The 18,205-nt window shown below is 40.0% G+C and overlaps 1 protein-coding gene across 1 annotated transcript in view; it reads right to left on the bottom strand.

The window, feature by feature from the left end:
• CTNNAL1 (catenin alpha like 1) overlaps positions 1–18,205 on the bottom strand; it is a 68,352-nt gene that overhangs the window by 25,520 nt on the left and 24,627 nt on the right. The window contains exons 5-10 of the mRNA XM_040481173.1: positions 11,416–11,603; positions 9,648–9,767; positions 7,485–7,574; positions 6,313–6,483; positions 2,824–3,024; positions 247–333 (exon numbers count right to left, since the gene is read on the bottom strand). Of these exons, the coding sequence (XP_040337107.1) occupies positions 247–333; positions 2,824–3,024; positions 6,313–6,483; positions 7,485–7,574; positions 9,648–9,767; positions 11,416–11,603 (857 nt within the window). The remainder of the gene's footprint in view (positions 1–246; positions 334–2,823; positions 3,025–6,312; positions 6,484–7,484; positions 7,575–9,647; positions 9,768–11,415; positions 11,604–18,205) is intronic.

The following is an 18,205-nucleotide window of genomic DNA, read 5'->3' on the forward strand; positions in this document are numbered from 1 at the left end:
CTGGAGCCTGTTTCCGATTCTGTGTCTCCCTCTCTCTCTGCCCCTCCCCCGTTCATGCTCTGTCTCTCTCTGTCCCAAAAATAAATAAACGTTAAAATGGGAAAAAAAAAAAAAAAATGGTGGCTTCCAAATGGAAACCCATTTTCTGGGCACATAGACATACTAATACTAATGCATCACATACATACCATACAACGTGAAAATTAGCGAAGATTTAAAAGAGGCTAGGTTTCGAACTATACTTACTTCTTTCTTAAGTTCATTGAGACTGTGGCTGATTTTCAATACAGAGAGTTCTAGCTCTTCAGCAATACTTTTTGTTTTCTTGCTTTGCTAATAATAGAAAAAATATATATAGTGTTACTTCATCTTTTTATCTAATCATTCCAATTTTACTTGAACTATAAATTACAATAACTGTTTAATATCATTCTGTGAATTATAAAAAAAGTAGATTTAAAAAATTCACCTGTTTATGGTTGGAATGGAAAATAAAATTTTACCTATTTAGTTACATTTTCCCATTCTGACTATAAAAAGATTAATTTTTAAAATCTAATTCTTTAATAAATTTATCATGTCTAAAATGAATCAATTTTATCTTCTGCCTTGAATGCTCATCTCTTCACTCTTAACAGATTTAAAACTTAAAATCCTATTTACCTTCAAGTCTCTACATAAATGTCTCTTTCTCAGAAAGGCTTTTTCAGTTCACACAATCTAAATTAGGCCGTCTTCTTATCCATTCTAATCTTCTAAGTATTCATCCTCGCTTGCAATTACATAGTTAACTGTTTTGTTTGTTTCTTTCTTTAAAGCCTATATTCCCCCACTAGGCCTTGGTAAATTCCAGAAAGGCTGGGATTACATTTATTTTAGTCACCAATGAATACACAATACCTAGCACAGCAAATGGAAGGTAGTAGGTACTCATTTCTTTGAATAAATAAATTGTTAAATGTCACCTATCTTCAAGAAGTCTTATTTATTTATTTTATTTTAGAGAGAGACAGAGAGCGTGAGAGGGGCAGAGGGAGAGGGGCAGAGAGGGAGGGGGGAGAGAGAGACAGAGGGAGAAAGAGAGAACTTGAAGCAAGCTCCATGCTCAGCACAGCGCCTGATGCAGGGCTCCATCCCACAACCCAGGGATCATGACCTGAGCCAAAATCAAAAGTTGGACACTCAGCCAACTAAGCCACCCAGGCAGCCCAAGAGGTCTTCTTAATTCTTCTCCCTAAATATAAATTCGCCCTCCTTCAATTCCACGCAAAACATGGTCTGTACCTCTGTTGGGCACTTACAAAACTTTCTGTACTTATCTTACCCCTTCCCACATTTTTCTACATTGCAAAATTCTTGCAGGCAAAGATTTTATCGTATTCATCTTTAGATTTCCAGTGCCTGGCATATAAAAGGCACTCAGTAACAAGTGCTGAAAAAAATGAATGGATGAACAATGGTTCTGGCATGCAGAACCAGTGATCGGAGTGCTTGTGAAACATGGGAAAGGTGTTAATTGCAAATTTAAGTATTGATAGACTTGGATTCCCAACAGAGAGAGCACTTCCTCAAAGAAACTCTTTATATTGACTTTTGGGTTTAAAATTTAACACTGAAGCAGTCTATACTTTAGATTAGATATCACAGAGGTATTTCAAACTAACCATAAAATAATGCTTTTAGCCCTGACACCACTCTACTCTAGGTTAATTTCCCTGTTAATAGGAGCATTTGCACTGTCATGATGCCAAGGAATGTAAGAGAAAACCTTGATTTATGTCTACTCTGCATTGATAAACCAATCTTTACAAGAAAGTCAACTGCTGCTTCACTCTCTGTGCTCATCCTTCTTCATCTTTACTGCCAAAACTTTTGTTCATGGCTTTCAGATTTGTTCCATCTATGCTGTATGTTATAAACCATGGTAAACACTTTTTTTGGCATACCCTAGGTCTAAGAAATGAACAAGTGGTGCCAGAGCTGAGTCTCAGGCCTCCACCTTTCAATTCTGTAACCACTCTCTACAAGAGTCTGGATACACACTTTCTGTGTTGTCCCACTCTGTCCATCTTTTTTTTTTTTTTTTTTTTTAAATCCTAGGTAAACTCTACACTATGTATGGGGCTCGAATTCATAGCACGAGACCAAATGTCACAAGCTCTACTGACTGAGCCAGCCACGTGCCCCCAACTCTGTCCATCTTTACCACTCTAGTCCACATAGCATCCCAGGCTTTATGCACACCAGCAGTCTAACCTTCGAATGGTTGCTCACCAATCTTTGACCAGGAATTGGGGCAAGGGTGAAAAATCTTTCACTTGCTAGTGGATCTACCCTTGTCTTCACTGCTTCTAGACCTCAATAAGTTTTCTAAATTGTCGTCTCTATAAATCAGCTGTCCTCAGAGTTAAGAACTGTGCACGTGTGAATGGCTCTGGCAGTAAGACTCGGGTCCCAAGAACTTGTAGGTGGGGGTTTACCCCTCTGCTCTTCACTCTGAAGCATTTTGGGGAGGAATTTTCCAGAGGTGCATTTGGTGGACACGGGGGGACTATGGGATGAACTCGTGATAGTGATGGTGGTGCAGAATCCAGGCTGGCCAGCATGGAAACTGAGAAACAACAGGCCCAGAAATGTCAAATACTGTGAGCACTGGATGGGAGGGGCGCTTTGGCCAAGGGGTGGGGAGAAAAGACATGGGATACCCTTGTCCCGTTCCAGGCCACAGTCATACTCCTGGTGATTACGTTAGCTTCCACAGTGCTCAGAGCTTTAGGGAAAAGCTAACGTATAAGATTCATTTGGACGAAAAGAAGTTCTTACACTTTGAATCCACACAGAAATCAACTGCCGCAGTTCCAGCCTCGCCTGAGTGGACAGTTCCAAGATGCGCTCCCTGTGCTCATGGCTGGTGTAGGCAGAATCAGTAAAGTCCTCTGTGCGCTCCAAGATGACTTCCAAAGTCGCAGAAAGATTCTCTTTTGACTGAAAATAAAGATTCTCCCGAAGAGCTTCAATGTTCATCTGAGAACAAAAAGGATACACATCTATGAGTCAATATTCCCACCGAACCAAACGGGCTGTAATTTTTAGCAGTGCCCAGAAAGACACTAGCCATTTCTTCACCGGTCTGAGGGCTCAGGGGAAATACAACCTCTAGTGATGACTCTGTTCTCCAGTACACATTGCTCAGGAGCCACCAGCGGCCACGCAGAGACTCACTGCGATGGCTGTCAATACAACATTCCTAGGAGACCAGTAAACACTAAGGCAGAAAAAGCATTATCGTGTAGCAACTGGTAGGAAAAACGAATCAGCTTGCAGGTATAGAATGTGCATCTGAGAAAATGCTGAGGCCAAGTCCTGGAAGACGCTACATCCAAATACTAACTTGTGCTGAGCCCGGGGGGAAAGGGTGTGGAGGGTGTGGGAATGGCAAGGGCTGGGAAAGGCATCAGTTTTTCCTTTCTCAATTCAGCCAAACTCTCCTAGGCGCCCAATCTATCTCTACATTTTGTCTTATGTCCCCAACAGCACCTCCCTGACCAAAACATTCCCCATCATTCTCTACCTGTATAATCTTTATAAAATGGAAAGTTTCTGATATTGCCAACTCCCTCTAATTGACATCTCACCACCTCTAAAATTAAGCCCAAATTTCTACTGCAAAACACAAAATCCTCTAGGGTCTTGACTTTATAGATGTTTCTGACAGTCTGTCTCACCACCCCCCAACTTCCCAAACAACCTGTCACTTCAGCCATCCTGTGCTCAGAGTTTCCTAAATATGCGACTGACACATGCTCACTGGCACAGTCTTTCTCTCTCAGCTTTCTACTGCCACTCTGCCACTCCAGCGGCATTTAACCTCTGGCCCATGAGATGTGTCGCAGAAACAACTTGGGCCAAGAGGTGATCCATGGTGATGACCATGACTGTGGTCACAATGAATGTGCTGATAAGGATAGCTTACACTTGTTTAGCACTTTAAAGTCCTTTCATAAATATAGTTTCCAGATAATCCTTACATCTGACCCATTTTCACATGACCCATGGAAGTACCCAGATTTGGAAATGCCATGGGTGGGGAAGAGGGGGCTTGCTTTTCCTTCTCGTCTTGGCCCAGGTTGTCTCCAGGAACTACTCCATCCTAGGTAAATAGCATTTTTTTCTTTTAAGCTAGGAAAGAACATGGATAAAAGTGACATATGGAATTAACAATAAGCCTCTGAGATTTAGAATGTAAACAGGATTACAACATAAAAATCAGTCATGTTGACCACACACCATTTATGTTTAAGATTTTTGATTCTCCCTTTTGAGAAAACATATATATGCTTTTAATAGCAACTTAGGGCTGCCTGGGTGGCTCAGTTGGTTAAGCATCCGACTTTGGCTCAGGTCATGATTTCGTGGTTGGTGGGTTCAAGCCCTGTGTTGGGCTCTGTGCTAACAGCTTGGAGCCTGGAGCCTGCTTCAGATTCTGTGTCTCCCTCTCTCTCTGCCCCACTCCTGTTCATGCTCTCTCTCTCAGAAATAGATAAACTTTTAAAAATTTTAAGAAAAATAGCAACTTAGTTTTTTCAAAAGCTATTCATTTACATGGTTTCATAAGATTTGTCCACACTCACAGTACTAAGCATAGTAATGCAGCTTCCTGCTACAGATGATACTCTCCATCAGAAAAGAAGGTAAGACGCCAAAAAGATACCCACTGGCCGTGAGACAGAGTCGCTCCAGAATGCCTGGCGGTGAAGTGGCAGCCAGAGCAGCTGGCAGCAGCCACAGGCACAGCACTGCCAAGTTAACCCGGAGCCGAAGTATGGCACCAAGAGGCAAAAGACCTAGCTCTGGCCCTGTTTGTTTCCCTAATTATTGTGTAACCCTTAACAAGATGTCTCCTCCCCCCACACCCCCGCCCCTTCAGCCTTTATAAAAAGAGCAATAAAAACTCTAAGAGAATGACTGATCTGTGTAGCTTCTTTCCCCTCGGAAAGAGAGGGCAGGACAGGAAGCAAACTCACAGGTATAACCTGAAAGGTCACGGACTATGGGATTCGCAAGTCCTGGTTTAAAGAAGGGCTCGGCCACTTACTAGCTTTCCTCCTCAAAAACATGACGATAATAAAACCCACCTAAAAGGGAAGTTAGAGATTAAATTAGATAATTTAATGAAGAGAATGGCCCCTAAAAATAACTGTTCTTTCCATGCCTTTCTTTCACCCCATGGTCCTACTTAGACCTTCACGCAATTAAAAAGATGAAAGAATTCCATCCTCGTTGCAGCCCTTAGCCTATCAGACGACTTCCGAGGGCCCTGTCAGAGAGGGGGTTGTGCTCGATGATGTCCTAGGCCCCCCTGATGCAGCCCCTGCTCTTCCACAGAGAGCGACTTCACCACCTCTCTGACCTCCCCTAAGAAGTTCTGCCCCAAAATGGCGGGGACTCTGGGTCACACTGCCCGGTTTCAAACCCGAACTCTGGCACTTCTAGCTGGCAAATTACTTAATCTCTGTTTCCCAGTCCCCTCAACAGTATAATGGGGATAATAATAATTGCAGTTCTTATGAGGATTTTACAGGCACATACATTTAAAGCATTCCAACAGGACTGGCACAGAGTAAGTGCTCAGTAATACATGTTAGCATGTATTAGTGTTCATTTAGAAATTTTAATTAATGGGGCGGTGGCCCTGTTGGTAAGCATTAGACCCTTGATTTTGGCTGAGGTCACGATTTCACAGTTTATGAGTTGGAGCCCTGCGTCGGGCTCTGCACTGACAAATCACAGCCTGCTTGAGATTCTGTCTCTCTCCCTCTCTCTGCCCCTCCCCCACCTGCACACATGCACACACGCTCTCTCTCAAAATAAACTTAAACAATTGTTTTTTTAATTAACATTAATACTATTAGTACAGTCTCAAAGTATCAACCCTAGAGCCCGGGGAAGAGTAGAGATTCCAGCAGAAATGATTTGCTGTCGGTCATCATCCACGGATAGAACAGCACTAACTCAAAAAACTGCGAACGCCCTTCTAAACAGAGGATAGGAGTCTCCCACTGAACCGGACAGCCACACGGGGCCAGAGTAGTGACCATAACCAAGACCAGTGTTCTTTGTACAAACTACGCCACACCAGATGTTACTGAACATTAAGTTTATACAGAGTGGCACTGTCTGAAAGGAAAAATATCTACTTTTGTGAAGCATCTATTCTAAAACAGCATGCCAAAATACGGATACTATATCTAACGATGTTCCTTTGACACGGAAGGAAAAAAAAAAAAGAAAATACACTCTCTCGATTCTTACCTTGAATTCTTTAATTCCACTAAAAATACTGACAGATGACATGTCAGTCTCTCCACTTGGTTTGCAGTCAGTCACGATTTCAATCACCTTATCTAATGCCACTTTCATTCGGTCAAATACTCCTTCTTTGTTTTTATGCGCTGATTCGCAGTTGGGATGCCTGAGACAGGTCTTCAAAACAATTGCAAGTTTTTAAGACATGGCCCATACCATAATACACAAAATCTTACAGAGAACACGTCATGCTAATAAAAATGGTTCTTTACCAAAATCTCCTGGGTCCCTGGCTCACCCAGCTGCTTCTCCTCACTACAAGTGGAAGCAGGATGAGTAAAAAGCGATAGCAAGGTTAAGTGAAAAAGGCACAGTGCAAAACTGTATCTTTATACTTCAGTAAGTTTACTTAAAATTTGGGGGGAAAAACTATCTTTATCATGATTAAAACTATTTTAAAATGTTGTCTTACATGTGCAAAAACTAAAAAAGAATGAGGAAAAACGAACAAATGTTGCATGACTGTGGAGGCATCTTTGGCGTTTAAAAAATGAGAATGTAAACTCCTCATGGGCCTAGATGTGAACAGGGCCTTCCAAGTGGGCTCCAGTGGACTTTGTGGCTTCACTAATCCTAGGCTAGAGTGAATATTCTGAGCAGAAAAGGCAGTTCTAAATAAACTGCTAACGAGCTGTTTACTAGTTCGTTCTTGAATTGTACCAATTTGCTGGCCAGCTGCTGTTTGGAATTACAAGCGCTCAATTCACAATTTTGTTAAAAGGAGAATAAGGCATTAAAGGTATGAATTGACAGAATAAACAAATTAAAGGCTGAATTAGTACTCCACTGTTACTCAACAGATTCTAACTCGCCTCGCTTTTTCAAGAGCACGTGTGCTGGCTCCCCAATGAGACTGGCAAACCCTGCAGAGGCAGTGACAGTGTGTGACAGGCCCGAGTCACAGCACCCAATACACCATCTTCCGCTCGGCTGCTCACTCAAAGCTGACTCACGGATTAACTGCTGTTTGGAACTGGGGAAGGAAGTTAACATTCTTGCTAAAGAATAACAGATTTGACTGCTGTGGCCTATGTTCTGATTTATCACTCTGATCTTTCTAAAAATGTAAAATACGTAAGTTAGGTGCGTTTAATCAGGTAAAACAAAAGTGTTCCTACCTTTGAGGCTGTGAGAAGCATCATTGTACACTTTTCAAGAACTGCCCTTGCTGCTGCCATTTTTGCCTTTTTCTTCTCATCTTTCAGATCCTAAAAATGAAATAAAATCATTGAACAGTCTAGGATCCTATAAACAATCCGATTTCTTGGCAAATCATTTATTCAACGATAACAAGACTCAGCCAACTAACATTGTTTAAAAGGTGACAAGGTGAAAAAAAACCAGGATAAAGTTTTATAAAATGTCACCACTTTGATCTAAATACATCAACACGATGTGTGGGAAGAAACAGCTGCCCCTACTGAGGGCAGCAGAGCCAGGGACTGAGACCGAGGGGGGTGTTGCCTCGCGGCTCACGCTCTGGCGGCCTGCATGCCAGACAGTCTCATGCCTATGTGGACACACCTCTCTCCTGACCGGAAACAACCATCCTATCCTTTACTCAATTAACAGTTGCTTATTAATCAAGTATTTATGGGCTAATATTTCCTTCCCAATAGATACTTAGAAGTCACCTCTTTCAGAGACCATGTCTGATTAATCCCCTCCAAGTATTTATTCATCTCAAACGGAGTTTTATTTGTCCTAAACTTAACCAATATGCTGCTCTGAAATATTCTTAAGACGTTTCTTGGGCATAGAGTTTCTTCCAAGTAGATTATAAAGTCTGAAGCAGGCACTGTGCTTTGAATTTTTTTCTTTTAGTTTCTCTTCATAGAGCCCTTGATAGAATGTGTGCTATCACATAAAGTACCTAAATATTGTGATCAAATCTAGAACCAAATACTCTCATAATACTTTGGTCACGACCATCTAAATCAGAGGTCAGCAGTCATTTTTAATAAAAGGCCAGACAATAAACTTTTTAGGTTTTCTGGGTCAAATGGTCTCTGAAACAACTACTTAATTCTGCCATCATAGTATGAAAGCCACCTCTAGACAATATTCGACTAACATGGCTATGTCCCAATAAAACTTTACTTATGGTCACTGAAATCTGAATTACACAAAAATTTCACCTGCCATATTAGTGTTTTCATTTGTGACTTGTAAGTCATACATGAACCACATATTGTATGGTGATAACAAATGATAAAAGAAAATGGCATCTCAATCTGTTAGAAGGCTGGTCCACAGGACACAAGAGAAGTCTCCAGAAACTCCAGATGGTCCAAGAAACACTAACTTAAGCATACAATCCAGCCTGCCACTTTCCAGGCCAATATGCTTCTTCTAACTTCAGCTACAACCAGGATTGTACATGCCCAACATGATACCCTATGTGACTATACCAAAACATCTCAAGAAGAGGTCATTATATATTTAACCTGCTAACAAGATGAACTCATGCAAGAATACCCCAACAAAGAAAAGTCAACCCTAAATACAACATGCTTTTCCACCTCCCTAAACTTATGAGCTTATAGTCTAAATTGGGGAACAGACCTACAAGAACTAATATCATGGTGTAGGCTGAAAATTACAGGCTCCAAAATCAGACATAACAGAGTTGAATCTGCTAGAAGAGTGACCTGGGAAAAGTTTATTATCATCTCAGGTTCTGTTTCCTCAGGTGTAAAACAGTAATAACAATACCTACCTTGCAGGAATGTTTTCAAAATTAAAGAGATCATGTACATTAAGTACCTAATACATAGCTAATGCAGATAAACAATGCTTGAGTTATTACTAGTGATCTAATGTAGAAAACTTACAGAAACAGATCAGAGCAGAATAATATATAACAAGTTACAAAAAGAATTAACAAGATATACAACAAAATACTATCAGAATATATATGATGACTCAATTTATTTGTCTGAGCCTGGGTAGACGGTAAAATGTAGTTTCATAGAAGAGGGAATATTAGATTTGAGCCGTAAAGGCAAGTATGACCTTTCTTAGTGTGTGTAGTGAGAACATATTTAACAGTTGTATGTATGCAAAAAAAAAAAAAAAACAAAACAAAAAAACCCCACAAAAACAAAACACCATGCAGATTTATTTACTTTATCCTGGCTCTTTTATGAAAGGCTTTCAACAGCAAGGTTACAAGTTTAATAAGCAAAGAAACCAACCCAAATGATCACAAAGATCACACCTCCATCCAAATTAAAAAGTATGCATGCATTTGAAGATTTTTGAATGTGGTGAATACATACATTTTGTCTATCACCAGTTAGATGTGCAAACTCCACCATTTCATTTCCAAATTGACTGAATATTTGGACAAACTCTTGAAAGCTATTCACTTTCTCCAGTCTTTCCATAGTTGCAAGAACCTGCAAAACAGAATATTTTATTGTCATGTGTAGATGTGAAAGAGACTGAGATGTCGAGGCTGAGTACCCAGGGAAAAGGAGAAACTGAATTCTAGGGGAAAGCTAAGGAGGAGAAGGCAGGAAAGGAAGAGCCCAGAGCAGTAGTGAAGCAGACCCAAAAGTTAACATCATCTAGTGAATGATTTGTCTTTAGGATGGGAAGACTTGGTGTTACTCTGAAAGTTAAAAGGAAAAAGAGTACAAGAAATGCCTCAATAGACAGAGGAGATCATTCATGTAGCAAAGTCTGGAGAAGGTGGAAGTGTGCAGGACGGAGGTAATCAAATCTTCAGAGAACTAGGGAGCGAGGGAGGAAAAAGACGACACACAGAAGCCTCGAGGTTCAGTGAACCAGAACCCAGGAACCCCATTCTTCCCAAGAAGTGGAAGAAGTGGAAGGAAGGTCACTGCACTGTGAGGAGTGGAAAGGGAATTGTGGCACTTCGAGCGCAGGAAAACGGTTTGGATGAATCAGGAATTGCCTGTGTCGAATAAATCAGTTGCCAAGAGGCTTTGGGAAGCTGGGGTGAAAGAAGCGAGAAATCTCTAGCAGAGCCAACAGACAATGTTAGGTGTTTTCTTGATATTAGAAGTAAAGTAAGTAAATGTGAAACATATTTTCAAATCCCTTTCTCTAAAATAACACCACTGGATTAGCTTTCGTCAGACCAAGATAGGTAAAGAAAACACAGATATCCTGTGTTTACTTTTTTAAACTGAGGATGTGATGGATGTTTGGTGTGTCAATCTGCCCTGGCAGCTCAGGAAGTGCAGGCGCCTAGGACAGATAAGGCCGATGGCCGCCACTGCGTGGACACTCTTACCTTTCACAGACAGGAAGGTTTTCTCTTGTCCCTCTGGCACTGCCCGGTCTACCTCTCCAAATTCTTTTTCTTTTGAAACTCACACTCTGATTCACTCAACATTCTTCTGGTAGTTTTGTCCTCAAACTTGACTAAGACAACCTCTTCCCTGGCAGACTCCCCTCCTCCTTGCCTAGGGAATCATCCAGGGAAAGAAGTGACTGTACATGCCCTAGCCTCCCAGATGATGGAGGAGCACAACCATTAGCTGAAGAGACTGGAAAAGTTCTAGGCTGGGAGAGTTTAAATTTATTCTGTAAGCCTCATGATTATCCATTGTCTCTAGGGATACTGCATGTAGAAATTTTGTAGAAATTTGGATAATTGTGGTTTCAGATGACTGAATTTTTTTTCTTAAGCTCATAAATTATTATCCTCTGACTCTGAAAAAAAGATACTGAGGAATTTGGTATTTTTATCAACTACGTTTCCACTACATATGTTGTCATGGTGCTTGGCTTTTCTTCCTGAATTTGTATACAAGAAAAGCTTTAACGAATAAGCTTAAACAAGTAGATAATGGTTTTCTGAGAAGAAATATTATTTGCATCTAAAAGTTTAGACCCAGAACACACATTGTTTAGGACTTATAGGTACAGAAGAAATACCACTTTTAAGCTATAGACAAGTGGAGTTATAAACATTAAAACTGACAAGCATTGCCAAATTACCTGTAATTAACCTAAAAGATACTTTTTGAACAACCCTGAAAGTCACAAGTATAGAAACACAAGAAAGACAAGTACCTTATTTCTTGATGTTATTATCTGCTTAATGACTACTCGGTCTGCCAGCAACAACACTTTTGTCACTGAAGAAAGAAGTAATCTTGCAGCCTTTATAACGCCTGTTTTATCCGCAAAAATTGTGATCTGGCCATCAGATTCTGGGTGATTCAAGCTGCTTATATCTGTAAGTGCTGCAATTGTTTCTCCTAACAAGAAAGGCAAGGGTGAAAAGTTAAATTGGGAATAAGATGCACTTAAATTAAAATCTAGACTTTACTCTTGAAGAGAGATCATGCTCAACAGTTAGACATTGGCTTTGGAGTTTAATTTCAAGAAGAAGAAATAGCTACTCTTCGATGAACACAAGGATTATCATATGAGGCTCCTGAATGACAAAATAATGAACTTTGAGAACTTTGAAAAATTGGTTGCCTTCACCAAGTTTGACAAATATATTAACTTTTGTTTCCAGTGGTATAGCCAACTACATGATCTAAAAAGCCTCCTGCTCTGGGGCGCCTGGGTAGCTCAGTCAGTTAAGCGTCTGACCATGGCTCAAGTCGTGATCTCCTGGTTCGTGGGTTCGAGCCCTGCATCAGGCTCTGTGCTGACAGCTTGGAGCCTAAAGCCTACTTTGGATTCTTTGTCTCCTCTCTCTCTGCCCCTCCCCTGCTCACGTGTTTTCTCTCTCAAAAATAAATAAACATTAAAAAAACGAAATAAGAAGAAGGGGGGCGCTCTGCGCTGACAGCTCGGAACCTGGAGCCTGCTTCGGATTCTGTGTCTCCCTCTCTCTCTGCCCCTACCCCATTCATATTCTCTCTCTCTCTCTCTCTCTCTCTCTCTCTCTCTCTCTCTCTCGCTTTCTCAAAAATGAATAAACATTAAAAAAAAAAGTTAAGGGGTGCCTGGGTGGCTCAGTCAGTTGAGTGTCTGACTTATGTGGGCTCGAACTCACATACTGTGAGATCGAGCTCACATTGGGTTTTGTGCTGACAGCTGAGCCCGGAGCCTGCTTCAGATTCTGTGTCTCCTTCTCTGTCCCTTCCCGGCTCACACTCTGTCTCTGTCTCTCTCTCTCAAAAATAAGTAAACATTAAAAAAAAAGTTTTATAAAAGTTAAAAAAAAGGAGAACCCAAAGCAGAGCAGTAAGCAGCTGCCATGGCTTTGGCCAGGGGTGAGGAGACAGAGGTGTACTGGGGTAAGGGGTAGGGGTCACTGCACATCTCCATACCCTGAAGGGGCTAGGGTTTTTATGAACACCCACGGAAAAAAAGACAAAGCTTTGTGCCCCTTGGGAGGCATCTTCAGTGAAAAGGGGGCGTAGAAAAATGATCCACTGGCAAAAGGAAATAACAATCTGGTTTATCTGTTGGGCACCTGGGCTCTGCATGGGAAAACAATGAAAGATCTATCCTGAGAACTCAAACCACAGGCTGACCCTGAGACCTGCTGTTTGAATTTATACTTCTTACGATGCCTAGCATACCATGCCCATTGTACCAAATAAACTTCCAACCTTCTAGAAAAAGTCTCTTCTTCACTATCAAAATGTTGCCATCAAAATGCTTTGATTTCTGTAATAGCAATTATGCATCAATAAAACAATACAAATATATGTTCTCCTTAAAAATGAAACCAGGCTATAATTTCTTCCAAACTTTACGGTTTAACTTAACAATTTAAAAAAAATAAACTTTCCATCATCTTGCAATGTTCAAGATAATTTTTTACATCCTAAGTAAACCTCAGTACATAATAGATTGATTTTCTCACAAAAGTCCCCTTGTCAATATCATTATATACATCCAATAAAGTATCTGCCCATAGGTTAATGATACTGAATAAAAGTACCTGAACTTTCACGGACAGGTCATAGGGTGTGACAGAATGAAATCAAGATTTAGGATAAGTCTGGTGAAAGCACCTGGACTAGAAAGGAGAGACTCAAAGTCAGGGTACTAATGAGGCAGCTATGTCATCGGTGGGTATGAAGTAGTAAGGATCTTGCAAGGATGGCAGCCATGGGAATATAAAAAAGATGATTTGAGAGATACCAAGGAAAGAAAATATAAAATTCGAACCTGAACAGTGATAAGAAAAGAAGGAGAAATGAAAAAAAAAAAAAAAAAAAAAAAAGGCTTCGAGTTTGTGAACCTAAATCATTTTTTTTTAATCAGAAAGAAGGTCACAGAAAGGGGTATGATAAATTTACTTTCAGACAACAGGAATCTGAAACAACACAGGAAAACCCAAAGGATAAGCCACTAGATATGTATTGGTTACATATCATGACAACAGCTGAAACTCTACTAATAAGAGGAAGTCTGTGGTAGCCAGCCTCCAAGATGGCTCCCAAAGTTCCCCACCTCCTGGAATCTACATCTTTGTGTGGTTTCCTCCCACATCACACCAGGGTTGGTAGGGTAGAAGTGATGGTTTGTCACCTCCAAGATTAGGTTTTTAAAGACACTAAGGTAGCCATCTTGGTTGCTCTCGCTCACTCTCTCTGTCTGAGGGAAGCCAACTACCATGTTGTAAGTAGCCATTCCTACAAAGAGGCATAGGTAAGGTGAAACTAAGGCCTCTGGCCAAAGCCAACAAAGAAGTAAAGCCTGCCAAAAATCAAAAGAGGAAAGCAATAGATCCTGCGGTCCAGTCAAGCTTTCAGATAGCTACAGGCCCAACAGACACCTTGAGTACAACCTCATGAGAGACAGTGACCCAGACCCAGCTGGCTAAGCCACTCTCTGACTTCTGACCTTCAGAAACTATGTGAGGTAATAAATGTGGTTTTAAGTTGCTAGGTTTGGGTTAATTTGTTACACAATAGGTTACTAATACAGTTTACATAGCAAAATATACAGAGGAATAGAAAGGTTAGAATTAAACTTTTATGTACACAAAAAGGGGCAAGAGGATTAGTATCAGTTTGCAATAATTTAGAGGATAAAAATGTTTCCTCTCTACCTCTGGAAAATGTTACTTTTTCCTACAGCTCTCAATCCTCAAAGATACTACATATGAGCCTGCACATATGGTATTATATAACTTTTCCTTTTTCTGACTAAACCCAGGCATTAAACTCCTAACTACGTGGGATGGTAACATTTGGTTAGCTCCACCAACATGGTCAAATTCTTTCTTAACATTATAAAGCTGTTCAAAGTGTAGACTGTTCAGAAATTAGCTTTCTGAAAAAGTCACAGAGCTGTCCTTTTAGCTTCGTGGTTGCCATTTTTAACTTGTATATGTAATTACTGTTGTGTCTTAATGTGAAAATCCAAAGTCGGTTAAATACAAATATTTATTGAGCTCCCATATAAACTATAAAACCTAAGTAGACAAGTAAAAATATTGGAGGAGGGGCACAAATTGGGTGGAGTCTAAAATTATAAACTTCTAGTTACCAAATAAATAAGTTATGGGATGTGATACACAGCGTGGCAGCTATAGTTAATACTGTATTGCATATTTTTGAAAATATTGCTTATTTTTAAGACACTAAATCTTAAAAGTTCTCATCACAATTTTTTTTTAACTATATCTGATGACAGATATTAACTAGACTTACTGTGTGAGTATTTCACAATGTAGTTGACCCTTAAACAACATGGGTTTGAATGCTGTGGGTCCATTTACATGCAGATTTTTTTTTTCAGTAAAAACAGTATAGTATTACAAATGTATATTCTCTTCCTTATGACTTTCTTAATATTTTTTTTTCTCTAGCTTCCTTTATTGTAAGAATACAGTAATAACACGCAAAAGATGTGTTAACCAACTGTTTATGTTATCGGTAAGGCTTATGGTCAACAGTAAGCTATCAGTTAAATTTTTGGGGAGTCAAAGTTATACATCAATTTCCAACTGCACAGGGGGTCAGTACCCCTAATCCCTGCGTTGTCTAAAGCCAACTGTATGTACAAATATTGAGTCACTATGCTGTACATCAAAACGAACTTAACTTTATATGTCAACTATACCTCAATTTTAAAAAAAGGTAAAAACACAGTGTAAGAACTCAACAGAGGAGGGGCCCCTGGCTGGCTCAGTCAGTGGAGCATGTGACTCTTAATCCTGCAGGTCATAAGTTCAAGCCCCATGTTGGGTGTAGAGATTACTTTAAAAAAAAAAAATCTTAAAAAAAAAAAAAGAACTCAACAGAAGAAAGAAAAAAGAAAAACAGTAATAAGTATAACAACTAATACTTATCGAGTACTTTCTATGAGCCAAATGCATACATGCATTATATCAAAACACTTCTGTAAACACTAACATCACCCCTATTTTATTGATGAGAAAACTGAGGTTTAAAAAAGTTTATCAATATCACACTGGTATCAAGTGAAAAGCTGGGACTAAAATCCAGGCAGTCTGACTCCAAAGTCCTAGTTCTTTATCACTACTTTACATTATTCCCCTCAAATAAATATTAAATTGTTCAGAGGAGAAATTGATTACTATGGCCTGAGTGGACCCGAAACATTTCAGGAGTAATTCAAGTTAAGTCTTAAATTTGTGCATGTTAAGAGAAATTAGGGCTTCCATATATACAATTCCAGGAGGCGCCATTCTCATTCTCTTACCAGAGTGACATAAGAGGTAGTTCTCAAGAGGGGAAAGGCAACTTCCAAATGAAAAGAGACAACAGGCAGAGCCCATGACAACAGATGGCTTCTGAAAGATTCCTGTATGGAGCCGCCTGGGCTCAGAGTTACTCACAGAGAGCCACAGTCTACAGGAGTGCGGGTCGGTGGACCATGTCCTCTTTCCTCACCATACACAGGAGCACAGTAACATCCTACAAAGCCCATAAGGTGAGTAGGACTCAGCTTGCCCTTTCATTAAAAAAACTCTATTCAAAACCTATTCAAAAACCTAATTAAGGGTTGCTATAAAAAAACAGTAATATGTAGACCATCTCTACATTTTCTGTTGAATTGTCCACTGCCTTATGTAATGTCTGTTGTATAAGTGCCCACACAATAATTTAGTGCCAGGAAAAAAGTTGCTCTCCTCTTGACGAGCTGGTCTGTTTCCTTTCAACAAACAATGAGTATTACATAACCCTTTCTTTTCCACATTTTTGTCTTGCCTTTCAGGATTTTCAAAGATAAATTTCATGCTTAATTAAAGTAACAGCGTTGGCCAAACTTTCCAGAATATTTATTTTCATCTCCTATTATAATGGGTTTATTAAACATATATCTTTTATTGTAAGCTATTTCAAATCCTCTTTAAAATGTAGGCAAAATACAAGTTATAAATACAATGAGGCCATCCCTCCTTCCCCACTTAAAGTTTATTCACTATCACAGTGAATGGCTAGAAATTCAAGAGTCAACTCAGAATCCTCCCTTTCTTTTAGCTAATACCAAAGTTCTAGCTATTTAACCACCTTAATATTTTGCACGCCCTCCCTGTTCTTTATTATCTCTAAGACATTGCCTTGGCTTAGCATGGTTTACTGTAGAAGCTTCCATAGTAATTTCCCTCCCTATGTCTGAACTCTTTCAATCAACCCTCTTTGTTCATTTCCTCCATACTACCAGAAAGACAAAGTATGTCTCTCATCTGGCTGAAATTTCCTCAGTCTGTCATCTACAGAGTAATACCTGAAGTCATTCATAGAACACACAGGACCATATATGACCTGGTTGGCCCCTCCATATTTACTTGGCCTTATCTCACCCAGATGACCCTCTAAATATACCTGCTCCTCCCACAGTAAATAGCACCACCATTTCCCTAGCTGTTCATACTCCAAACCTTAGAGTTATCCAAACCTTGGCGTTATCTCTCAAAAATAAACACTAAAATAATAAAATAAATGTGTATTTATTTTTGAGAGAGAGAAAGAGAGAGAAGAGAGAGAGAGACAGACAGACGGAGGGACAGAGAGAGAGGGAGACACAGAATTTGGAACAGGCTCCAGGCTCTGAGGTATCAGCACAGAGCCTGACGCAGGGCTTGAACTCACGAGCTGTGAGATCACAACCTGGGCCGAAATCGGATGCTCAACCGACTGAGCCACCCAGGCACCCCACCAGTGACCTTTTTAAAATATGAGATTATGCCACCACCTTGTATGAAACCTTCCATTAGGCTTCCTATTATACTTAGAACACAGTCCAAAGTTCCTATCTCTGCCTAGAAGGACATACCTATTCTCACTCTTCTCCTTTCCAGAAATACCATTCTTTCAGATATTCATTCATTCATGTAGCTGTGGCCCTCATTTTTCAGTCTCTGCAACAATGTTACTTCCTTAGAGGATTTCCTGACTCTCTACCTTAGTAGTTCTCAACTGGGGGCCATTTAGACCCCAAAAAGGACATTTGACAAGGTCTGGAATGTTACAAGATTTGGTGTCACAGTGGGAGAAGAGGGAATCTACTGGCTTCTAATAGGTAGAAGCTAGGGATTCTGGTAAATACTTTATAATGCACAGGACAGCCCCCACCACCAACAAAGAATTATCAACAAATAATTATCTGGCCCCAAATGTCAACAGTATCAAAGTTGAGAAAAGCTGTCCTCTGTAAAACATACCTCCTCTGGTCTCCTAACCCTTACTCTGCTTTATTTTTTCATGAATAATAATTATATATCTATTCATTTGTTTCTGGTCTCCCTCACTAGAATGAAAGCTCCATGAGGGTAGACATTTGACTGATGTACACACAGCTATTTCACAATGGCCTAAAAGAAAGCCTGGCATATAGCCAGCACTCACTAAATATTTATTGAAAGAAAAAATGGAAAAATTATACTTCAACAAGGCTGAACTACTTGTATCCATCA

This window comes from Herpailurus yagouaroundi, unplaced genomic scaffold (genome assembly GCF_014898765.1).
Source record: "Herpailurus yagouaroundi ecotype Mexico unplaced genomic scaffold, PumYag 160, whole genome shotgun sequence".
In the NCBI taxonomy this organism is placed as follows: domain Eukaryota; kingdom Metazoa; phylum Chordata; class Mammalia; order Carnivora; family Felidae; genus Herpailurus; species Herpailurus yagouaroundi.